At 43.0% G+C, this 26,497-nt stretch overlaps 1 protein-coding gene across 1 annotated transcript in view; it reads left to right on the top strand.

The window, feature by feature from the left end:
• The first annotated feature begins 23,678 nt into the window (after positions 1–23,678).
• COL9A1 (collagen type IX alpha 1 chain) overlaps positions 23,679–26,497 on the top strand; it is a 91,816-nt gene continuing 88,997 nt past the window's right edge. Inside the window, exons 1-4 of the mRNA XM_090034640.1 lie at positions 23,679–23,845; positions 24,163–24,236; positions 25,530–25,607; positions 25,732–25,864. Coding sequence (XP_089890766.1) covers positions 23,832–23,845; positions 24,163–24,236; positions 25,530–25,607; positions 25,732–25,864 — 299 coding nt within the window. The 5' untranslated portion in view covers positions 23,679–23,831. The remainder of the gene's footprint in view (positions 23,846–24,162; positions 24,237–25,529; positions 25,608–25,731; positions 25,865–26,497) is intronic.

Below are 26,497 nucleotides of genomic sequence, written 5' to 3'. Positions count from 1 at the left end.
TTGCTTCTGTTGCTTTTTTCTTTGCAGCCGGCATCAATTCAGCTGCCAGCAGTCCTGCAGCCACATAATGCCATCTTCAGTTCCTCTTAAAGTAACAGGGGCTAGGGGCTGCCTGTTTCAATGTCTATCTAGTATAAGGCAGTACAATGCAGTGATACCCAAGCTAGCTTTGCATGTGCTACCTCCAGAGCCAGAAGCAGTGTAGACGTGCTAGTGTAGTGCTGTATCTGGTCTAATAGCTCTGTGAGAAGTGACAAATATCCCTCTTTTCAAAATCAAGACCATTTAAGGTATCTTAAGTGCTCAAAATTACCAGTCACTTGAAGATCTTGGCCTAAAACCTTTGGAAAACAGAGCAGTTTTGCATGTGGTCTCCAAGTCTCTCAGGGCATGCCTATGCCATTAACTTATTGGTTCATGCAGAGCGGTGCTGAAATACAATGTATTGCTCTGCACACATTACTTCCTGACCCAGAAGTACTGTAGACTCTTTCAAGTACTGCTATGATGAGGCTAATTAGCCCTAATGAGAGGCAGAACAAATTAGGCAAATATGTCATATGCAGATAGTGATATACAAACATGACTCTGGGGTAGGAGAGTGAGAGTGGTTGGTCTCACTCTTCTTTTTTCAGTGACTGGGGAATTCATATGGGCCTCCTACACCTTAGGCGAGTAGCACATCCAAAACCTATTCTCTGAAAACCTTGGTAGATTTTTTTCAAAGGGATTCTTGTTTTTTTTTCAAATCCAGTCACTCATCCATAGATATTTTCATTTCTACAGTACAAATCAATCCACAGTGATTCCCTAACAAAAATCTTAGGATCACTATTTCATAATGCTGGGAGTACCCTTCAACTACCAACACATTATTCCAGTGATGAAATAATGATGAATCCAACATCCAAATAACCCTGATACTCATATTCATGGGATTATTTCTGCAAACCAGGGGTCTATGTAAATAACAGTAAAAGTCAGCTGAATGGCATCTAATTCTATTGCTTTTTGCCACTTTTAACCAGACCAGAGAACAGAACTTTGAATCTTTTTATAGCATAATATGCTGTCACTTGTTTTCCTCCTTTCAGTGTATACAATATTTTGTCGGCTCCTTTGTCATGAGACACAAATTTCTAGCCATTAATATATTTTGTGCTGAACTGTGAGAGAGAGTCCTGGAAATTTGTTGCTCCTCTGGTACTTGTAATAATTTGCACTCATTTCTACATTTGGCTTCTGTCCAGTTAGATTATATGCAGCTCAAGAGGACATCTGCAAAGAAAAAAAAAAACTTCAAACCCTGCAAAAGCTGCAATTTGTTAAAGTCTGTTGCAAAAGGAAACAGTCTAGCCAGTAATGCTCAGTGAAGTTGACAATGCGAGTCAATTTATTCTTTTCTTTTGCATTTTTACCATTTTGTTACAGCTGATTGAATATGTTTATGACTAAGCCATCAGACCACGGAGTAAATCAGCTCAGTTTGTCTGAACAAATTAAACTGCATTCTTGTTCCACTTTACCTTCAGTGCATTTTCCTTTTTCAGAACAAATATTAGTTTTAAGTGCTTGTTCTATATCACATGTAGGACAAGCATTCCAGGTTATTTCCAGAGTAAATGCTATGTTACCTAATGACTGAAAGGCCTAGCTGATTTTTCAAAAGGTATGTATCATTTGTATTAACTGTTGTAGTTAATGACTGTATCTTGCACTTTTGATGTTTATGCATGTTGTCAGTTTGGTACTGACTTCTTTCCTTCTTATGTTACATTCACTGTTTATTCTCATGTTGCCCATTACTCTAGTCAGCAGCTGCTGTTTGGTTTCCATTTCAGGTAATCTTTAGGGGCTAAATCCTTCTTGTTTTACTTAAATAAATAATCCTATTAAAATTTTAGGAGTGGCTTCTTTTCCTGTAATGAAAAAAAATGAACCTTTAGCCATTTTTGCACTGTAAAGCTGAATAGACTAAAGTTGCAAAATTAAAGGCCCTGTCTATTGGATGCCATTTGAAGGAACACTGTCATCCAGACCTGGATTTTTGTATACCCTACCCTTCATCTCTGCACGTCTGCTTAGCACATTTTCAGTTTGGCTGTGATATACACAATAGCAAAAATAGGATACACAATGTATGATGCTTATAGAAGAAATGAGCACATTGTCTCCCTAGACTTTAAGATGGGTATTTTTGTGGTTATTCTTAATATTAATCTAGCAATTTGTGGCTAGATTACTTTGTTTTTCATATACTAAAAATGTGGACCAACTCTTTAAACTCACAACAGGAAAAAGTTTGATTTGATTTTATTGATATTTTTACAAAAAGAAGCCTTATACTTGGGCTGGGGTCATTAAAAGAAAATTCAGTGTGAATGAAAGTAGCTGAAAGAATTATGTTACTTAAATAATACCATTTTTTTCAGAATTAAAAATCTTTTTCATCTGTCATGAAAGTATTGATACCGATATGTCATAAACATATTTTGGTTAATTTGGCTCACCTCCTAGAGCTTCTCATTGTGTCTTCTTTATTGGACTAATTCTGTAGACTGAAAGGTTTTCTTCTGATCAGATATTAATATGGCTGAACTAATCTTTAAATTTGGTTTTGCTTTTTGTTGGTATTTTATATTTAAAAAGTTTTCAAAAACTGGTCATGTAAAACCTCCATGGCAGAAATTAAATGCAATTGGAACGCTGTGTATTTGTCTTGGTAGATATGAAACAATAATTTCTTTGCATCTATTGAGGATGCTGGGAAGACTTACCCTCCAGAAATGCTCTTTTCAGGTAATAAGAAGACTACCAAATTTTACAAGGTTCTGGACAAGAAGAAGCAAAGCAGATGTACAGTAAAAGGCAAAGTATTGACATGAATCAAAACCTGCCTACAAGACAGGAAATAAAGAATTGGAATAAATGGTTAACTTCTATCATGGCAAATGATGAACAGCAGAATGCCTCAAGTTTCTGTGCTATGTCCAATTTTAAGATATCTATTAATGATCTCAAAATGAGGGGTGAATAACGAAAGAGCAAAATGTGGAGATAACTTAGAGTCTTTTAGATTATGAAGGACAAGAAAGTACTGTGAAACTTTTAAAGAGATTTAAACAAGCAACAGACATGGAAAAATTCTCCATAACCAAGGCATCTATTTTTTAGGTGATGTCAGAGTGATTACTGTTTAGAAAGCCCTAAAGGTATAACATATTGTGTTTTGATCTTTTCAGCACCAGTTTTCCTCTGGTACAGGTAATAAATATTCTGCTTCCTTTCATATCTAAGTTTGGGTTATTGCTGTGACTCAGTAGTTTCTACAGTGTATATAATGATGGAAAGGGCTACTAATTCATGTAACACAAACATTTTACTTTATTAATGTCAAATAATGTTAAAGGCCAATTTCATTCTCAATGAAGTAATCCTCAGTGGAGCATCTTGAAAACAGCATTAGTGATTATAAAACTCCACCTATTGGAGAGAAGAGAGAATTCACTAAAAAATCTCTTACTCCTCACATTACACTGGAAAAAACCTGAAGGTGTTGTTATACCAATATATCTTCTAAAAGGGACATACATTTACCAATATAGTTTATACCATTCCCTCAGATGAAATAAGCTGTTTTTGGACATGACAAATGTGTACATTACAGATGCGTCACTCTGTAACAAACTGTCACACTAGCAAAAGATTCTGTAGTGTAGATCTGGCTTCAGTCCTAAAAAAAAAGTATCACATCAGAGGACCTGGAAGGCTTCTGAAGGACACTTAAAGATGCACATAATAAAAAATGGGGATGTTGCTAAGAAAACTCTAGAAATTCTCAGAACCTGAGAACGCCCTGTGCTAAATATGCGCTACATCACTTCTAAACGTGTGTGCTGTGCCCTAGTGTGTTGTTCTCAATTATATCAGAAAAAAATGAAGTACACCAAGAAATGTCTTAGAGAGAAAGCAGCCATTCTGGATGTTTGAGAAAAGGTGACCACTTGCTTTTATGTGCTGACACGGTCAGACAGATATGTTCATTTATTATTGCTCCAGACTGCTACCTAATTCATTGTGGGTGCTATGCTTAATGTATTTAAATCTATTTATGTATTTATAAATATATTTACCAAACATTTCATTAAAAGGTGCTGTAATCATTTTCTAATTGATTCAGTATGTTAATGTATGTAAGTATGTTTGGCCAACTGCCTAGAAATATCCATGTCTTATGTAGGTGCTTGCAGCTCTTGACATATGCCCCCAAGCCTGCAATTTCATATATGCAGTCCAACTTGTATATATACACCTGCTGCAATATGTGTGCTTTTCAGTAAGGAACAGGAACTTCAGAAAATTTGGCTCAAAAAGACTTAAAAATTGATAGATTCAGTACAATTAACATAAAAACAAACAACATTATTATGTATGGCATATGTAAGGGGACATTCTAAAACAGCTATCCATCTTCAGAGTTTCATAGTTTCATAGTTTCATAGTAGCTAGAGTCGGAAGGGACCTAGGTAGATCATCTAGTCCGACCCCCTGCCTTAGCAGGAAAGAGCACCGGGGTCAGATGACCCCGGCAAGGTGCTCATCTAACTTCCTTTTAAAAATCCCCAGGCTAGGAGCCTGCACCATTTCCCCTGGAAGCTGGTTCCAGGCCCTAGCCGCCCTGACTGTGAAGTAGCGCCTCCTAATAGCTAATCTAAACTTACGCTCCGCCAGTTTGTGACCGTTATTCCTGGTCACTCCTGGCAGCGCACGGGGGAACAGGGACTCCCCCAATACCTGCTGATCCCCCGTGACCAGTTTGTAGCAGGCCACAAGGTCCCCCCTTAACCTTCTCTTGTGGAGGCTAAACAGGTTCAGGTCCCGTAGCGTCTCCTCATAAGGCCTGCCCTGCTGACCCCTGATCATACGAGTGGCCCTCCTCTGAACTCTATTTTGAATAGCTGCATAAATTTATGTTCAGGTTTTCAAATTTATGTTAGACTTCTTTGAAGGTGCTGGGTTGACAATTCTGGAGAAAAAGGTGCTCTTTTTATCCTCAAAGCTGGGACTGCTTGGGAAGTAGCGCTGCTGGTCTGTGTATCCTTGTCATCTGGCCTTGTCCAGAAACTGGAATAACCCTTGCTAGGGGTGATAATGTAGTACATTTCCATGCTCAATCTCTTCCTCAGCCCTCTTATGAAGCTGTCACAGGAAGCTGGTGATTTTATGACTGGACACTTGTCTGCACTAGTGTAATGGGGGAGGGAATTGGGGAAAAGGGTGAGTTTCTGTCACCTTTACTCCCCCCATCACCCTCTCCTCCAGAAGCAACCAGGCCATTGGAGCCAGGCAGGTCCAGACCCACACCCAACAGTGTATTTCATTGGGTGGAAGGATAACCTTGCTCCATGGAGGCTTTGCTTTGGGAGGCACAGCCCTGCACCCCAGGATGGAGCTAACAGGATACCAGTGCCTGCAGCAGTAACATCTGTTGCCCAAGTGAGGAGAGCTAAGGCAGGTAAGACCTCCCCCCCCACCCCTTGGCTCACTCCCCTTCCCCTCCATGCTCTCTAGTGGCTAGTGTAATTTCATATCCCTTCCATCACTGCCCTGATCACTGAAAGAGCTTGCTGTGCCTCTGCTTGTGTGCTGGAAGTTGGTCTGAGATCATTTCATGCAGGCTAAAAGACATTATATAGTGGCAACTTTTGTTCACTTAGATGTAATTTGTTTAGAAGGGCTCGAATTCACAATTAACAATAACAATAATATTAATTCTCTGTATCTCTAACGTCCTCTTGAACATACATTGGACAGATGTTATGTTTGTGTTGGGAGAAAAGCCGTCAAGAGGTTTCTAGACTGAATCCAACCAGTAAGCTCTCTTTTCTCCCTCACTAACTGGAATTGCCATATACTTCTCTTGCGAGGCAAGGACCCAGTCCTCTGCTCCCCCATAAGATGGGGAGAGCGCTGCTCCATGCCCCTCCCAGCCACTGAACAGAGCCAGGTGACCCTGGGTTTGGGCAAGAGGGGACATTCCCTCTGACCTGAACTGTCCCTTGAGGAAGGTTCAAGCCACAGTGCATCTGCCCCCCTGCACAGACCAGGACCTTCCCCTGACTGGGAGGGATACAGCTGCGCTGCCTCCCACCTTCTTGCATAGCTCCAGGTCTGCTGAGACTGGAGACAGTTTGGGTTTCTTGAGGGCAGAGGGGAGCAAAGCAAAGCAACTCTGTATCACTTCCTAGCTGGAGAGCTTTACTTTGAGGCAATGGTTGTTCTCCAGCCAGATGGCTGGTATGTTTGTACACTCCCTCTTTCACTACATTTTCCAGTGCTGCAAATTTCTTTGAGCTTGTGGTGCTGGAATTGAAAGCCTGGCCTGACCCTTATTATCTGCACTATTTAGAATAGATGATAAATCTTTACAGTAATTGGTCCCATCAGCAACAATGAGAGTTCTGCATGTAGAAGAATATTATAATGTTGCTTTGGGGTGTAGGTTGTAGTCGTGTGGGTCTAAGGACATAGGCAAACAAGGCTTCTTTACTTTTCGTTCCATCCAGGAAGAGTATGCACCAACTGCAGAAACTTCCTCAGCCTGACGAAGGGTTTTTAAACCTGAAAGTTTGCTTTAAAAAAAATGTTTTTCCAACTTATAAGTTAAAAGATACCAGATTCACCCAAAGAACCTTGTCTGCCTATAATGTTGCTTTTGCATTTGCTTTACACTGGGGTCTATTAACCCTTGAATTATCAACATGCTATAGCCTTAATTATTTTCCTGATATTTTTGTGGCAGATTTACTTATTTTACATCTAAAATTAATAATCTTCCCTCCAGAGGTTATACTTCAGCTGCAGGTTATCAGCTTTGTGGATTTTTAAGAAGGAAAATTTATAGAATTTATAGAATTATTGTAAATGCATATATTTAGAAAACTAGGCATCAAAATTCTGTGAAGATTTTAGTTTTAGGATGTTATCATTATTACCAGGAATTTTGTTTCACCAATATGTGAGATATAACTCTTTGATAGGAACCTTTGGGATATATTACAATAAGCCTGATAGTAAAAAACCTGTCCTCCTCCAACAACACAGAAGATATGCTAAGAACAAATTTGTGTCATAGTTTTGGGGGTGTTGGTTATAGCTGTGTTGGTTTAAGGACATAAGCAAACAAGGTTGTTTGGGTAAATATGATATCTTTTAATCTCTTGGGTGGAATAGAAGTTTAAGGCAACATGCAAAATGCAGGTTTGTGAAAATGCAAATGCAGGGGTGGGAAGATCAGAGAGGATGGGAGTTTATGGGTGTGAGTCAGGTAGGTGGCGGGGTGTGGGGGAGAAGACATAAGAGTAGAATGTTGATTAGTGATAAAATGTAGCTGGTAGAATGTAGAGTATCACAGGGTGATGGCACAATATGGCCCCAAAGGGGAAAAGGGGAACCCCAGAACCTGGAATAATGCCAGGAAGAGAAGGGGAGAATGAAAGAAAACAGTAAGTTTCTTACCTGCAGTTGACGACGTGGAAAAGCTAGAAGTGGCAGCGGGACCCACAAGGCTTATTAGCCGCGTCTTTTTCAAACTGCGGCCAGCTGCGATCAATAATGATCGAAGCCGGCACAGAGATATAAAAAGCACCCCGAGACACAGAGAGAGGGAGGAGGGCTGGAGACCAGCCAAGAGGGGAGAAAACCCCAAAGCCTCACCTGGAGGCAAGTGAGAGCTTAGCAACCAGCCGCGAGGCTGGAGCATGTTCCCCAGCAGCGGGGAGGATAACCCCCGGGGAGAAGCGGCGGATGCCAGGGCTTGCGACTGCGGAGCCGGGCATAAGGATCAGGAGACAGAACCTGACGTTAGGAGCCACCCAGAAGAGAGGGGGACGCAGGAGGACCCGGCTATCAAGGTGGGATCAGCACAGGTGTGGGAGAGCACCCCAAGTCCATTCCAGCAGGGATCCAAAAACACCAGCAGCGAGAGGGGCTGCAGAGTCCTGGACCTTGCCAGGTGGAATCACTCGGCGTGGGACTGGGTGCAAAGGGAAACCAGTGTGACCGGCAGCAGTCCCGAGCGGCCGTTAAAGAACTGCAGCACCCAACCATAGGGGTGCCGCAGAGAGAATTACGTAAGGAGAAGATTGTCTCCAGGACAGGGAGCCCCCAGACTTTGATTTTTAACCCGGGAAACTGACGGGTAGTATTTTCGTTTGAGTTTTGCAGAGTGGCACACGGTTAAAGGGGGCAGGGAGGGACCTTAGAAGGATTCCTTTACAGCCTTAAGCGGAAATCAGGACAAGCCCACGGATTTGCCCAGTTACATGTGGGCATCGCAAGGCGAGGGTCAGCTTCGGGTATCACTGACAACTCGGCGTGGTTGGGTACTAGGGCAAGGTGTAGGGGAGGGCGGAGCCTCGCAGAAGACCATCACCGCAAGAGTCCCAACGCTGGATAAACTATAGCAGTCAGCCCCTCTACTGAGGTTCCAGCAAAGTTGTGGCAGGCGAGATAGGGGCAGGAACTACATCTAAGACCTATCTGGAATAGACAAGTCCAGGGATGAAGCGACAGGAAAGCCCATATGCCAGAGGCTGAGCGGCGTGAGACCTGATGTTTGAGGCCTGCCGGCAGCATAGAGCTACTGGATGTCAGGCAGGTTATAGTATGGCATAACTCCAATGTCTATATTTAGTTCATGATTTTTGTATACAGTAGATTTATGAAGTGAAGTTTGTAGGCTCATCTACAAAAGGTGTTTTGTAAACTCCCTTTGAGGATTAGACCTGAGAGATAGAAAACAGAGTGGTTGTCTTGTGAGAAATGTGCACCCACAGGTAACTGGGTATTTTTGTCTGATATATTTTTGTTGTGCATTCATTCTGGTATACAGTTGCTATTTGGTTTCTCCTTTGTAGTTTCCATCAGGGCATACAGTTCACTGGATGAGATATATTACATTTCTGGGGATGCCAGTGTCAGCTCCAGGAATGGTGATTGTTCTGTTCTGGGGTATAGTTATTGTGAGAGTGGTAGAGGTGTGTTGGTAGGTTTTACATTTCTTGTTCTGGCATGGACTGGATCCATTCATTGTGCCATGAGCCATAGGAAGTTTGCTTCTGGTGATGAGGTTGGTGACATTCAGTGCTCATTTAAAGGCTAGGATGGGTGGTTCTAGAAAGATCTTTTTGAGAATTGGGTCTTCTTCTAGTATGGGTTGCAACTGTTTGAGGATTTTCCATATATGTTCCAGGGAAGGATGGTATGTCATAACCAATTGTGTGCAATTCATGAGGATTTTCTTTTTGTACTGTAGCAGTTATTTATGTGGTATTCAGGTGGTTATTTCAAAAGTAAAATCTATTTCTCTGGAGGAGTGTCCTTGTTGAGTGAAGCCCTTTTGAGATTTGTGAGATGACAACTGCGGGTGCTGTCCTCAGTAGAAATTTGGTGGTATTGGAGGGTCATAAAGTTTGGATTTCTTGGGTGAAAATATTTCTTAGGTTTAGAAAAAATTTCCCCAGGTGTAAACAAGGAAAAATATGTTAATGGTAACAGCAATCAGTGTTTGGCCATAGTGGGCACATCTACACATGTCCCTATGGTGCCATTGTTACTGCACTGTCATTTAGTACTTCCTTTTGGAAGTACTAAACAATAGCACAGTAACAGCTGTTACTGCGCCATGCCAGTGGTGCACAGTCATTTTTAGACATTACATCACTGTAGCGATATGTTATACTGAGGAAGTGCATGTCTTCAGCAACATAGTAGCACAGTTTGTGACCACCAATGCTACATTGCCATAGTGTGTTATTATGGCAACATAGCATGTTGTGTAGACGCATCTACATAGTACAAAAAAAAAAGATAATGTAGCAAGACAAGTTCTGTGACTCATTCAGGAACAGGTGACTACACACCTTATGGCAACAGGAAATAATTACAAAGATATGATATAACTCAGTGCATTGCATCAGAAGCTTGAGACAAACAGAGAATGCCGAACCTCAAGGTATACAACTGAACCATTTTAATTTATAGCTAATTCTTAATTTATAGCTAATCCTTCTTAGATGAGCAATAGGAAATAATTTACAAGCCTTATGTAAAACCATAAAAATTTAAAATACATTAAGATGATGAACATTTTTCTGGATCAGCCTTATTCTCCCTTTTATTTTCTTTTAACATGAGCTCTTCAGATTGAGCTCTTCCCTTAAATGCATAGGAGACATCTCAAAGCACTGGTACAGTTCAGGATATTTTTTGTTCTGAATTCAGTCTTGCCCTACTTTGACAGTTCTTGCCTTAGACAGAACAGTTGATAACTCGATTTTTCACTATTTTGGACATCAATAGCCATTTCCACATGTGCAGCATGGTTATAAAAAGAATTTAGAATTATCCCTATTCCCTTACATTAGGAAAATGTTATCAATTCTAGATTTTTATTTGTTTGTCCCTCTGACTACATCCTCTACTTTTTCCACCCATTCTGAGGACTCCTTTTCCTTCACTACAGCACACACAGGGTGTGTCAGTATGATATGTTTACTGTGGAGTTGCCTAATTAGCTCCACAGTAAATGGCTTGTCATCTACATATGTGACTGTATTAGGCCACAGGAAACTAATAAAGTCTGTGGCTGTGGCTTGCGAGTGAGGGGAACCAGGGCAGGGGGAGGACCTGCAAGTTGAGAGTATGAGGAAATGGGGTCACAGGCTGAGAAAATGGGGTCATAAATGTGATCATGCTGGGGAAAAAAGTTTGGGAAGAACTGACTTATGCCTTGTGGCAGACACCCAAATCCTCTCCAGGTTTACCATGAAATAAAGGCAACCTGCCTTCATAAACAAGCCTTTCTCTGTGCCTCAGGTAACTATCCCTTGTTCCCAGGTTTGCAGAGTTGCTTACCAGTTGCAGTCAGTTCTAAAACCCTTCTGCTCTGCTGCCGGGAGCTCCTTTCTTCATGGCTGCCGGTGCCAGACTGCCTAACCAGCTCAAGCTCAGGGCTAGTATCAGGGACAGGCAAAATATGGCCCGCAGGCTGGATCTGACCTGCCAGACAATTTCATCTGGCCCGTGGGTACCCACCAACTGCCAGGGGACATGCTTAGCTTCCCTGGTGCCCTGTTTGCTCCAGACACTAGGTAAGGAAGCAGCAGGGGCAGGGGCAGGGGTAGGAGGGGGAGCTCCAGCTGGGCAGGAGTGTAGAGCATGGGGCTGGTGGCAGCATGGAGCGTACACCCAGTGGGGCAGTAGGAGTGCAGAGCTTGGGTGGGCAGGGTGTCGGTGTGAGCAAGGGTGAGAAGGGATACACATGTCCCCCTCATGGTGCACAGCCTGCACTACTGGAAGCAGCAGCAGAAGCAGGCGGCAGGTGCTTGGGGCACTCATGGCACACATGGCCTACGCAGGCTCTACCACCCAGTGCATATGGTTCTGGCCAGCACTGCATGAGGTGGTGAAGAGTGCAGCCAGGCCAGCCCACCTCTATTGTGTGGGGCTTCCCATGCTACATGTGCAGCTGCTAGGACTCACATGGCACTGGGAGAAGCCCTGTGCAATGAAGCTGGGTGCCATTGCTGTTCCCTGCCTTGCAGGTCCCGGGATTCCACTGGGAAGTAGGGGGTGGGCTTCCCCTCCACTTCTGGTGGAGTCCTAGGACCTGCGTGGCAGGGAGAGGCAAAGAAAGCTAGCTCCATCGCGCAGGGCTTCCCCATCCTCCCCCACACTCCACATACCCACACCCTGCCCCCACAATCCCCCCACATATACCTCCCAAAATGCCCTATTGCCCCTCCACACACAGCCACACACCCTCACGAACCTCACACACACACTCTCCCCACACCTCACCATGCATACACACCCTCCCCCAACCACAACCCACACCCCCAGCACACAAGAGTAAGGCTTCATTTTTGAGTTGTTATGCAATCACCTCTATGTACACTACACAAACACAAATCATGACAAAAATATTTTTTGTGATAAAATTAAAATATGTTATAGTTGGTATTTGACTTTTACTATATTATTTGGTTTTTTTTCTGGTTCTAAGATGGGACCCCCTCCCCAAAAAGGAGTACTTCCAGGGGGGAAGGAGATGTACTTTTGGTGGCAAAGTTCAGGGGTTAGGGGAACAACTTCTGGTCCCAAGATTGCACCTGTGGGTGACCTGTCAGCGGCTGAGACTACCCTTGTGGCCCTTAACAGCTCACCAAAATGCATTAAGCACCCCTCTAGCTGAAATAATTCCCAGACCCTAGCTTATATAGGTCCAGCCTGGCTCTCTGCTGGTTCTCATCTGCAAGCTCTCTCTCAGGCTGCTTGCCCTCTTAAAGGGGAAGGTGCAACAGCCACCGTCACAGGGTTTTATTGCTTTCCCTTCTGTCTTACTGCCTGGGCAGCAAGAGGGGAATCACTGAAAATGAAGGAGAGAATCTCTCTGCTTAGCTCATGCCCTGCCTAACAGTGGCTCCCAACAGCTGTGAGGAAAGATAATGTCCTGCTCCACTGCAGCAGCCTGGGACGGAGTATGCTTAGTCTAGTCAGGCTGTAGGAGATATGAGCGGGTCATAGGAAAGCAGAGCAGGTCCTCCTAAGGTCATCTAGTCCATCCCTCTGCCTAAGGCAGGATCATCTCTGACTAAACCATCCCAGTAAAGTGTCTGTTTAACTTGTTCTTGAAAATTTATTTCCAGGGATGGAGATTCCACAGCTTCTCTAGCTAGCCTGTCCCAATGCTTGACTATCCTCCTAGTCAGAAAATTCCTCCTAATCTCCAGCCTACATTTCCTCTGCTGAAGTTTGAGTCTATTTCTCCTAATCATGTCTCCTATAGCAACAAAAAGAAGTCTATTTCCACCTTCTCTATAATCATCTTTCAGATATTTGAAGGCTATTATTAAATCCACCCTCTGTTTTCTCTTCTCCAGACTAAATAATCCTAATTTTTTCAGCCTTTCCCCATAAATGGGGTGGCCATAATTTGGGGGAAATCTGGGATGGGGTCACCAGGGGTTGCCAGCATGCAAGTGCCTGCACATCCCCTACTGCAGCTCCCAGGAGGGGGTGCTGCCACGACAGTGCAGTGTGCATGCATGCTCACACACACATACATACAGCTCCAACCCTATGGCTCCCAGGAGCAGCTGGGCAGGACAGTGTGTGCACACACACACTCGCACACATGACCCTGTGGCTCCTTCCTCCCTCCAGCCCAAACCCTGACTCTACTGTGCAAGTGACTCCATTCACAGCCCAGCTGAGTCCAGATCAGGAAGCAGCCCATTGGCAGGGCTTCCTGGAGAAAAATGAAGCAAAAGTCCTAGACTGGTGTGAACCTACTTGTAATAGACCCAAGCTTTTTTCTCTTGGAAGTCAGGCCTATGAGAGTGGGTTCATGCCAATGTGGGACTTTTGCTTCAACTTTTTCCAGTGGCTGGAACTGAGACAGCTTCTGAAATCCGGGACTGTCCTGACCAATCCAGGACATATGGTCACCCTTCTCATAAGTCACACTTCTCTGTCCCCTAATCACTGTCTCCAGACAGTCCACATCCTTCTTGAAGTGTGGGGTCCAGAACTGGACACAGCTGAGACCTCACAGGTGCTGAATAAAGTGGAAGAATCACTTCCTTTGATTTGTAAGTGACATTTCTATTAATATAAAGGCTGTTGGCTTTTTTGCAACAAGAGCACACTGTTGGATCATATTCAGCCTATGTTCCAGTGTAATCTGCAGTTCCTTCTCTGCAGTACTACAGCCAAACCAGTCATTTCCTGGTTTGTACTTTGCTCTTGTGTTTGTTGAATCCCATCTGATTATTTACAGACAATTTTTTAGTCTATCCAGGTTATTTTAGATCCTAGTGCTACCCTCCAGAGCACCTGCAACTCAGCCCAACTTGATATCATCTGCAAATTTGCTAAGCATGCTAATTTTCATCTATTGGCAATTTAGTGAATATAGAATGGAGATTATATATACTGTACAAATATGCATGAAATCTATCATACTCTCATTTGCCAAGGATTATAAATTTTCTCAGGTAAATCTAGATGGACCACTCTACATCTTTCTATAACTCTAATTCAAGTCAATCACTGTTATCTTTTATTAGAGTATAAGAGACAGAAGAGAAAACATCATTAAAGTGCAGACAAAAAAATTCTTCAGCGAGTTTTTAACAAGTTTCAAGGAAACACTGATAGACAAGTGAGAATAACTGAGAACAATATTCTAATGCTAATTATCACTTATATTGACTCTCAGCTAAGGACTTGGAAGACTGCAGTCGCATGAAAAGAAAGGGCCTCCACTAGAAAACAGATGCGTCTAAACAGCTAATTATGCTTTCCAGTACATTACCTAAGTGTTATTGTATGCAGTTTTTAGAAAATATGTCAACTAGAAAAAACATGTACTTTAAGGTTCACATGAGGGAGAAAATAATCTTAAGAGCCTTTAATTTTAATAGAATACTTAATGTATGTTAACAAATAATAATATATATTTTTTAAATTGTAATGGGATCATGGAATATCTTGCTGCAGAAATTTTCATTTGGAACTCAGCTCCCAGTTTAAAACAATTGTGTGCCTATCTTTTCCTCCCAGCCTCCTACTACCTTACCCCTCCCCCTCCAGGAATATAAAATTGGAAACATGAATAGATGTAAACCAGTATAATGATGTCTGCTATGGTCTTTAGGAAGCAGGAAACAATAGGTAAAAAGAGACTGACCTTATTCTTGAAGCTTCTTTGAGGATTCTACAGTTATGGAATATGTCTAGTTACTAGGGTATCACTAAATCAGAAATTTGCTTTTTATTGCTGCAGCCAAATAATTCATACTTGTTTTCTGTCACTCCCTGCCACTCCTGGGCCTGTCTACCTTTACCTTTTGCTCTTTAGTTTTCCTCACAAGGGCTGTGTACAGACATTGGGGAAGGTTAGATAGAGTTAAAAATTACCACCCAGTCTAAGGTAAGTTGGGATGGGGGGTACTCGTGAGAGGATTGGGGGGACTGCAGAGAAGATCAGGGGGATTGTGGGGGCAAGGGGCATCTGTGGGAGTTACTGGGGGGATTGGGGGAGGCAAGTAGTTTCTACAAGGGTGAATTGGGGGAATCATGGAGGCTAATGAGGTCTGGGGGGCAATGGGAGAATTGAGGGGGAGCAGGAAGCATCTTCAGGAAGGGCTGGGGGCAGGTAGGGTCTTCAGGGGGATTGGGGGGGGGTCGGGAGGAAGCCAGAGTCTGGGAGGGGGGAGGTTGCTGGTGTCCAGGAGGGTTTGGCGGCATGAGGGAGGCTTGCAGGGTCTTTGAGAGAGGGCTTGGGGTAATGTGGGGACTTTCCCCACTCTCCTGGGACCATGGGCTATTTTTAGCCCCTAACCTCTCTGTACCCCCAGATAAACAACCTCCCCTGTGAACCTACCCCCCATTCCTTCTGCCCTTCCCCCAACCAGGACTTACTTCCTTCGCTCCTGGCATCAGTGAATGCTGATAAAACTGGCACCAGGAGTAGCTTGCGGGATGGGGAGGGTGGGGGTTAGCTGGGGGGGGTTAGGTGGGGGTTAGCTGGTGGGGAAGGTTGAGTTGCTAACAAGAGCCTGGTGCCAGTAAGGCAGGTAGGAAAAGCCAGCGGCTGGCCTTTCCCAGCTCTTGGGCTGTGCTGGGAACAGTACAGAAGTTTGGGCGAGTTAGATCTATCTAAAAATGGCCAACCTGATCTAAGTTAGATTATCTCAGAGTAGGGTTAACTTAGATGGGGTTAGCCATTTTTAGACCAGTCTAACTTTCCTGGATCTTCTGTACAGTTTGTACGTAGATTGACCTAACTAGGTATCTAAGTGTAAGGTCCACACCTGGATGAACTAAGTTAGATTGGGTGGCCATTTTTCATGTGATCTAGTTTCCCCCTAACTCCCCTGAATGTCTGTATGCACCCAAGGTGCAATTAACTGGGTGAAGTGCTGCTTTCCTCCACTGACCCATGGAAGCAGGCAGTAGAGAGTCAGGGAGCCAGCTGGCAGGCAGAGGTACTGTGGGATGCTGGCCACAGCAGAGGCCCAGGGATTGTGAATATAAGACATTTTTTTCCTGGTGCCTTAGTGGGAGCAGTGTGGGAAGGAAGCATGCCATGAGGAAAAAAACTTGTGACAGACAAGGCTGAGGGTGGGGCAGGCTTTGTGGGGAGAGTCGTAGAAGATCCATCTTCAAATATAATCACCGTCAGAAATAACCATGCACTCCAGTGATTATTTTTAACTACGAGCCATTATAGTATGTTTGCATAAGGAGAAGGGATAGCAATTATGGGTGAAATCCTGACTCCATTTAAGTCAATAAGAATATTTCTACTTGCTTGAATGAGAACAGGCTTTGACTGAAGGAAGATTTAATGACAGTAAAATAAATTAGTGTTGCTGCAGCCTTTAAGAGCTGCTGTCATGGAACTGAGTTTCACTGTTTGAAGGAGTACAAAGGGCCCTGGTTATAAAAACCACAATGTGAGATCAGATAACGAGTGTGTTTTCAAATGACTCTGATTGAGTTTAGAACATATTTTATTTTCCTACTTCTGTTAGAACTTTGAAGAATATGTTTTTTAGTTGTCAGGACTGACGCTTTGTCATGCCTGGGGGAATACTCACGTACCACACAGTTTCACAGACTGGGGACAGCAAAATAAGCAAGGGAAAGATCCAGGCAAGCAGAAATCCATGGAGACATTTTTAAATGTCATAGAACGCATATGCAAGTATTTTGAAAATTCTTGTGCAGAAGTTAGGTTTGGGATCTTGTGAATTTTGAGACCAACACTTAATTGATGGAGTCTGATCATTTTTGAGTATTTTTACAGAGCAATTGCTGCACTTTATACTCATCACATATACTATCATATAATCATGTTTTATATGTGCTCCTGACCTCATTTACATTGGTGTCAATCAGCAAATTCACTGACATCAATAGATTTATGCTGATATAGAAGTAGTATGCATGAGATCAGACTTCAACCCTTTGCTGAAACCTAGCTGTATTTGTTTTAATCTTAGCATAAGTTTGATTATTTTCTGCTTAGTATTTTCCTTTGATTTTTCCCTGTAATTTCTCTAGAAAATAAAATTTGCTCAATTTAAGATAATTGGAATTGCTGATTGTAAGGCTAGGAGATAATCACTGCTTGGTACCTATGGAGCTAAAGTACACATCTTCTGACCTGGAATTAAATGAAAATGGGAAAGATATCACAGTCAAGACTTTAATTTAAAGGCAAAGGAACTGCAAGCCCCATCCTCAAAGGGATGTGTTCAGACCAGAAGGATAGGCAGGCACATTATCTGTTAAATTGGCTGTAATTTTTGTATTTCTTTACTTTGCTCTTTCAGATAACTTTTTCAGTTTTTTTTCACAACTAGTTTTTGGAGGAAATAGAACTTACAGGTTGTTTTTGGTGACCCTTCAATGAAGTTACATCAGATAGACACCTGTGTTAAAGGGATCAGAATGTGATCCTATAGGTTTCTGTGTTGGGTTTTTTTGAGTGAAGGATACTAGAGAGATGCTATCTGATTATTACATAAATTGGAACCTGACATCTAGGAGAGAAAAGTAATTTTTCTCTCTCTGCCAAAATTCATATAACTGGACACAAACGTATTTTTTTTTATGATGGAAGTAGTAACTTATTGGATAATAAGATTATTTGTTAAATTTTAATGATGTGTTAGAGCCTGACAAGGATTATAGTATCATTGTCAGTTCAGTTCTCCCATGTTTCTAGATGTTAGTTTAATTATTTGTTATTGGTTAAATAAGAAGTGATTGATGTTGGTGCAAGTTTTGCCACTGATGCAAATGAAATCATTTGTAAGTCCAGTGTAGCTTAAGTCTTATAATGAGTATCAATGAGAAGAACTTTCGGAAATGCAATCCCTCAGCTCACATATAGCTATTATCTAACAATCAGAACATGGAGAGCCAAATATAATCTGGGGTAAGAAGGAATAAATTTACTAAAGTCAATGAAGTTATGGACTGATTCTAGTAGGGGTCTAATACTGCTCCAGTTAAAATCAAAAGACAGACAGGGAAAATTATATATGTAACACTAAAAACTTTTTTTTTCTTTTGTGGCTAGGTCATAGTGTATGGAGAACAGATGGTGAGAGTAATTTGGAGGGGAGAATAAATAAGAAATTCAGGCCCCTCCACAACATTTGAATTCCCGTGTCAGTAACTTTGGGTATGGACATACGACAGGTTTACTCTGGAGTAATTTACCCTAGACTTTACTGTATAGTAAATTTACTCTCTAGTTAGGAGCAGATAAATGACCCCAGCTGTTTTCTAATGCTCCCATCCAGTCAACAAATTAAGCATGTGAATAGTGTCATAGGATTAACCACATATTTAGAAATTATGATCATGGAAAACAGTTAAGAGACGCGCTTAAATTAAACTAACACATGTGTAAACTCCCATCCAGATTAAAGATGCTGAATTTCTGGTTTTACTTGATTGACACTCTAACAGGACACCATCCCCAGGGGTGGCATAAACCCCCAGAGGCCCAAAACTTCTCTTTTTGCTCTGCTCACTCTGCGAACAATCTCCCTTTCACTTGCCTGCCACATTTTGATGTCTTTTATGGTTATAAAAGGGAGGCTGCTTCCAGAGCTTCCCAGACCTGGTCTTGCTCTAAGGAATACTTGGTGGTTGTGGTCCCTTGCCTTAAGGGCTAATTGCATGGCTCCATACCTTCCCTACACTATGCCCCATGCCTCACAGACTTTGAGTGACCAATTGGGTAGGACACTTGTCTCTTCATTTCCAGGCCACCCTAGGCCCTCCTTCCTTTGTTGGGACTTTAGCTTTCCTGGTTTCCACTCCTGTACTCTGTCCAGTCCTGCAGCCCAGGCTCCCTGCTCTAGGCCTAGCTTCTGGGCCCTAGTCCCCACTCTGCCTTGAATTTGCCCCCAGCAGGGCCCAAGAAAATCATGTGCCCCAAGGTCACTAATGGGACCTCCAAACTACCCCTCTCGTCTCAAACCCAAGCCACGGGTATTAACATAGAAAATGAAGGCTACTTGCCTGCTTAACAAGTCTCTCTCCCTCTCTCTCTTTCTCTCTCTCTCTCCTCCCCACCCTACCAGGTAGCTCCCAGACCAGAAGAGCTGCTTTCTTCCAGCCTCCTTGTAGATTTAGGGGCCCAGCTGTTCTGATGGCAGGAGCGCTGCACTCCATGACTCTCAGGACTCGCTTCCTTGACTGGCTTGATCCTAGGGCTTATACAGCTGTTGCCTGAGTCCTCTTATGGTCATGTGAGGCCCTAGTCAGCTGACATGGCTGTCCTTTAACCCCTGCTCTGCTGGTTGCCTGTGTTATAAAGACTCTGCCCTTAAACGGGTGGCACCAGCACCCAGTAACAGGGCCAGAGTTCTGTGTTACAGGCACCTACAGGGTTTTTGAAATAGATAAATCGATGCTGTTCTAGCATCCAGCTATTAGATGGCAGGGGAAGCAGTTTATATTGTGCAAATGGCCACTCTGGAGTGAAATTGGCAGTGGTAGCAGGCTCATGACAGGTACACTGGAGTATCTTTACTTAGAGCCACTTTATAGCAGAGAACAACATTTGTGTGTTTTTCTTTGGGATAAATGGAAAATACCATGTCCGCTCAAATAGAAGATGACCCTGATTATAAGATGACCTCCCAATAATTGGATTCTATACAAGGAAAATTTATAAATTATAATTTTTCAGGTGTAGAATCTAAGTATCATCCAGGTTACAATAGCTACAACCGTGCACCTGCATGCCCACATGCCTATCACCATCTCTTTTACCCATCACAGTTATGAAGAAAACTGCTTCAGTGCACTCTGTATATGACCAGGTTGGATGACGTGCTCTGAGTTAGGGAAGACCAGCATGGTGTGCAGAAGCACGGGTAACAACACCACCCTGATTGACATGTGGACCATGTGCATGAGCGCCATGCACCCCCTCATTGACATGTGGACCATATTCCACAATCTCTCAGTCTCTACTTAATTTTGGCTTGGGTCTTTTCCCATGCCTTCTGCCTGTTCAGTTCTGGGTCAAACTCCACCCTGAAGCTCTTTATCCCTTTCCGGGGGATGGGTACCCCCAGGGCTGACAGGTCCCCAAATTTGCCCAGTACCAGACAGGTACTCTTGCTCACGTTAGGCTTGGCCCTTGCTGCCACTCCATATACCAGAGTGTGTTGTTACACTGTTTCCAGTGACTACTTGTTACTGCACAGGCCATTGAGATTATCCATGTCCCTAGTTTCTGCCTCACTTCCCCCAGGCATCTTCACTTTGCTGATCCCAGAATCTCATCAAAGCACCTATAACAGACTTAAAGCACTCAGACAAGACTTTAGCCATCAGTTTATAGTCAAAGTTATGAGTTTCCAGTTCTTCAAATCCTCCCTCACTCTTTCTTATAAAGAAGGGTTATGAAGCCCTGATGCATCCCAGTCCTGGTGGCCCTCCTGTAGCTGCTGTCTATATGTCTCCAGCAGGTCCAGCCCTACCTGGTCCCAGAAGGTGACATTGAACTCCATCTTCTCTGGGAGTCTTACTGTTCTTGAAGCTGTGGAAAGTCTTGGTGACTTCCTCCAGTGGCCACTCCTCCATCAGCTTCTGGTTCTCATCCCCCCACAAGGACCTGGGTGACCTCCTGCAGGCCCCTGGGTCCTCTGGGCATTTGTGTACAGATTCTGGTAGAAGGCTGCTGCCATGCCTAGCATCCCTTCACTCAACTGGTGCTCCACTCCCACACCATCTACCAAGCTGGTCATGGCTTCCCTCTTGGCTTTCCTTAACCTGCTGAAGTAAGCAGATCACTTTTTCCACTCTTCCACCCAGAGGCTCTGGCCCTGTTCCCTGTAATAGGCTCCAGTCTGAGCTTTTATCTCCTGCTTGGTGTCCTTCACATCCCAGCCCCAGGCTATCTGCTTGTGCAGGCTCTGCAACTTGCAGTTTAGGCATTCATAGTACCTCCTCTAGAATAAAGTTCACCTTCTGCTGGCCTGTTGGAAGAAGGGTCCCGCTCTGTCTTTAACACTGGCCCACTACCCTGTGTGGTTCCAGTACCCAGCTCTGAGGATCCTCCATCCTGTATAGCACTTCATGAACTCCCACTGAATCTTTTCATCATCCAAGAGGCTCACATTCAACTTCCACACACCCCTGCTCCTATCTCTTTTTTCGCTGTCAGGAGGCAGTGATCTGACAGGTGTGGATTTGATGTTCACTACTGTCCACTCTGCAGGAAGGAAGACGAAGTCTATGTGTGACCTTGTCTGCCCCATGGGGGTCTACCTGGGTGAAGTTTTCCCTGGGTCCTTGGGCTCCCTTGTTCACATCCATCAGGCTATGGTCACAGGCAAGCTTCTTCAACTGCTTGGAGAATCTGTCCAAGCCTGTCTTTTGTCCTCTGCTTATTCTGTCTCCCTCTTTGATGATGTCATTGAAAGACTGTGTGATCACCAGTGGCTGGGTACTGGCCTTTGCCACACTCATGTTCTCTAGAAAGACACACCTGGCCTTTTCTTTGTTTGCTGGGGCAAATTTCCCTCCCCTTGTTTCAAAGGTGGCTTGTAATGGCCTGCCTGCAGTAATCTCCCTATGCTGTAGAGGTCTCACTTTTTCTCCTTGCAGCAGGATAGCCATGCCTGCTGGTCTGTTGTCATTTGTTACTGACCCCAAGGAGAAGCCATGTGGCCATCATTTTTCAAACAAAGCATAATTTTTAGAGCTGGACAAGCCACATTCCATAACACACATGATATCTGCTTGCAGCTAGTCCAGGCACTGGCATATAGTGTCCCATTTCATTTTCTTTATCAGGCTCCATACATTTTCTGAGGCTATTAGGATCGCCATGATAAAAGCTGTGATTGGGGAGGTGGGCAGTAGATTGCACTTGATTTTTAAAAAAATATATTTTGCTTGGAACTACATACTTTTTAATTAAATGAAAACTGGTAATTTGATGAACACGGGACCATATTGATGAATGTATGAAAAGGTCATATTACCATATACTGGTCAAATGAGACCCTGCTTTCCCAAATCAACCAATTTTTTTTGATTAGTGGTAAACACCAGTCTTCTGGCTGCTTACTTTCTTTTCCTCAGATGTTTCATGCATATATACTTTAATCTTTTTCACTTTCTACATCTATAAAAGCAAATTTGAATGGGTTTATATGTGTCTTTTGGCGATGTGTAGGGGGTGCACATGGGTGTATGTGCCCCCCCAAGATTGGCGGCGTCCTTTGTGGGTGGTTGCTGACTGCCCATCAGTGCCCACTCCCCCCCCACCCCTGTTGCTGACATTGCCGTGGCCACCTGCAGGAGCTCCCCTCGCTGCTGCCACGCTCACCGTTTCCATCACCTGTGGGCAGTCGCCGTGCCCCCCACAGCCTCCAGGGGCATGTGTCATTTATGTATGTGTCTGAGAACATATCAAATGAATTACCTCTAGAAACAGCATGCTCAAAAGCCGGGACCAAGAAACTGCAGGCTTGTTAGCTACATAGGACATTTTTACACAGGTAAGTGCTTCGGTGCCGGGTGCTTTGAAAAGTGCCCAGTGCTGTGACACTTGCAGTTGTATAAGTGGTGAAATGCATGTCAGCACTGAGAAAATGGCAGCGGCATGCTTTTGAACTAAAACACATTATAGGTGCTTTAGTTCAAAAGTGCACTGCCACCATTTTCTGGCGCTCATGCACATTTTGCCACTTTTACAACTGCATGTGGCACAGCATAGTCCGCCTTAGCTTGTGTGCAGAGCAGATTCAATTAATAGTCTGCTTGGAAGCAGCAGCTCTCCAGCATGGCGCAGGACATGAGTCTACACAAGCATGGCTGTGTCTACACGAGTCACTGACTGCACATTAGCCTGTGACTACTGCACAGCAGTGTCATGTGGCAGAAAGGCTGATGCAATGCTATTGTGGAGTAGTCTTGGGCTACTGCACAGTCAGCATCATGAAAAAGCTGTTTGGTGACACTCCTGCGCAGTAACTCCAGCTACTGTGCAGTCATTTAGTACTTGTACAAGCAAGCACTAAATGACTGCACAGTAATGACTGTGCAGTCAGAATCTCATACTGACATGGCCAGGGTGTATTTCTACCTGAGTTTAAGCTATTAAGTAGATTTTAAAATGATTATTTCTATTTAGAAGCCTGATTCTGCTACATCTCTGGAATCAAGCTAGGATAGTCTAACAGGGAACCAGTGAGAAGTGAAAGGCTCTTCTTTCTAAACTTAGGTATACTGTGACCTTTCCTAAATCCAAGTTGTGAAAATATACACACTATTGTATGGTCACCTGCTTCCTCAAGACTTTTAAATGCATCTTCCTCTTTCACCTGTTTTCCCCCACCCAGCAGACCCTATTCCTGGATGGGTGGTATTGTTTAAATCATATTCTTGACTTTATATGTCCCTACCCTGAGACTGGCATACTGCAGCCTTTTCTCTGCTCTCGTTGGCTTTTTTATATCCCAGCTAGTTCATGAGATCCGCCCTCAACCCCATCAAGGCACAGATGTCTGTCTAGACCCCACCTCCTTTTCTCCTCAGAATTAAAACAGTCCCAGCAGCCTGAGCCTCATTCTCTCCTGGAGCCCTGCACAGGGAGAAAGAACACAGCCTTCATCTTTTCCTGTTTTCTTTGATGGGGCTATTGACAGGAGATCACAGGGCATAAGTATACTCCCCAAATACTCACATGAGAGAGCTGAAGAAAACCAGCAGAGAAAATGAAAAGCAACTGGTAAGAGAACAAGGGACACTTGTAAGAGATTAGTAGTTAACAAATGAGAGCATTTAAAATTGTTTTTATCAGCTGTCTTCTCTATTTTTATTTTCATGACAGTTTTATATGTAGGATATGGAAACTGAGACAACATCATAGACATATTTTGTTGCACTGACAAAGATAAAAAGCTTTGCTCTAAAAAGGTTTTCTTGCCAACTGTGCTAGTAAATCTCTAATTCATGTTTTATGTATTTAATGTGCATGACCTTGAGATGAAAATTGATCATAGAATCTATCAGGAACTGTAAATTCATGTTTAAATTTTTTTACAGGCAACTTCCAGCTTTCTTGTACATATGTAGTTTTCTGGGGTCTTTGGTGTCAGCTACCGTTCAGCATCAAACAAGTAAGAGTATAGCCTATATCTGTATTGTATTTCACTGGGACCTTGACCATCACAGTTTACTCTGTACTTAGTTACTAACTGCATTTAATTATGGAACTAAATAAATGCGTATGTGAGAAAGAGACTGTTATTTTGGGTTATCAGTTAGGTTTTACACTTTATTTCTTTCCATGGTTTCCCAGTCATTCTGGTTTATCTTCCTACTTTCTAAACAGAGTAGGGTATAAGTACATTTCTAACGTTAGGATCATAGTCCGGAAATAGATGGTAGGTATGGAATGCGTTCTTCTGCACCTCTAGTTAGATATTCTTCTGGTAGATATGGCAGAACACTAGGTCCACTCTATTAGCAGGGCATGAAGGATAAATGACTGGATGTCAGCCACATATCTGTTTAAATAATATAGAATAAGGCTATTTCTAAGGTGTAAAATGTTAACTCACCATTTCCTTTACGTCTATGCTGTGAGAAGGAAACTCACTTTTATGGTTGAGTCCTTGCAGAATACAAGAGGCTCTCTGTAGGCTGGGAAGGCATGTCCTTCCAACTTGTACACCCCTTTCTTCCCTATCCAGAATCTACTAAAATTTTCCAGATTGCCTTGGTGCTGGGCTTGGGCAAAACTCTTAAATGATTTTGAGTAAATGTTTATTTTTCTGCTTTCCATCTTTAAGATTGGGGGCTGTGGTTTCTTTCAGTGATGCCTTTATACAGATAGTATCTTAAAAACCGAGCTCTGTGTTTAGCTTCCCAAGAGAATTTCTTTATGCGCTTGTTCATGTTCATAAAAAGAGCCCGTAAGTCCCTCTGGCCCCCACCCAATGCTTCCCCAGGGCTTGTTATGTGATCAAACATGGCAAAGATGAGGTTGGGAATACCTGGAATATCAAGGAGGGAGGAAGGGATGCCAATAACATCACTTCTCAACAGCTACCTTAGCTGGCATAAAGTTTGTCTGAGTTTGCTCTAAATTAGGGATGATGTAGATTCAGCTAACTAGCATTTATTTAAGTTTGCCTAAACCACCAGAGTTTATGAACCAGTGCCTCCATAAATCACAAGCTTCTTTTTGCTGGGACAGCTGCTTCTCAAAAGTAGAGTTGGAGCAGGAAGAATTACAGCATCTTTATACATTAAAGATTTAAGAAAAAATGTAAAAGTAAACCAAGTCAAGTGATATTATTAAATTTGAAAACCTTTATTAGCAGATGCTGTCCTTTTAGGCCACAGATCTCAAGTTGAATTTCAGGCAGTGTGATGAAAAAGGATTACAAGTTTTCTCTTTTTTGCAGGATTTCCAGTCACTTTTGCTTCTAACCAAAAGACCAATCTTTGCCCAACAATCAGGATTGGCCAAGATGACTTGCCAGGCAAGTAGAAACTTCATTTTACAAGTTAAAAGACTGGTTTTTAGAAGTGATACAGGCTACATTCAGCTTTGTGATCTTCAGTGGTCAAATGAAAATTCTGAATGTGTATGTTTGGTTTTTGTAGGTTATGACCTGATTTCTCAGTTCCAGATAGATAAAGCTGCCTCCCGAGGAGTTATCCAGAGAGTGGTGGGCTCCACAGCTTTACAGGTGGCTTATAAATTTGGCAGCAATGTCGACTTCAGGATCCCAACCAGGTAATACATTTGGTTGTTTTACTTTAAAAGAATATTTTAGCATATTATCTACTTCATATTACCCTACAAGTAAGCTTGATACCAGTTCTTTAGCTGGATTTAGCAAAGCTTCTGGAATGAGTACAGTTTATCCTGTTCATCTTTTTGGATTCAGGTGATGATACTAGATTTTATTGACCTGCTAGAAACAGGGACCTCTGCCAGCTCCCTTTTCCTACCAGGTGTACTGCTCAACAAGACTGGAATTTTGTTGCTTGAAATGCTCAGTAGCTAGAGAAGAACAGGGGAAGGGAGCAAGGCAGAAGGAAGATTCCTTGGCCAAGAAAGGTTCATAACATGTACGCAGAGATCATGGTCATCAAGTGAGGGCATCTTTGTTCTGACGGATGGTCCTAGGGCGAAGTAAGAAGGGTGACTGACTACACAGCAGTTTAGTCTCACTTGGGTAGGGTACACACCTGCTTCCCTGTCAGTGTCAATAATATGAGTTAGAGAAATTTAAAACCACTATTCTATGTATCCCAGATTGCAATGGGAAATTGGATTTTGAGATCCACTTGCATTTGCATGTTATGGACTGGAGTTAGAAATGACCTCTGCCTAGCATAGGACCAGACATGATATAGGGGTAAA

Source organism: Crocodylus siamensis, chromosome 1 (genome assembly GCF_052110815.1).
Source record: "Crocodylus siamensis isolate JL-2025a chromosome 1, ASM5211081v1, whole genome shotgun sequence".
Classification (NCBI taxonomy): Eukaryota; Metazoa; Chordata; order Crocodylia; family Crocodylidae; genus Crocodylus; species Crocodylus siamensis.
This window is presented reverse-complemented; position numbering and strand designations above follow the sequence as displayed.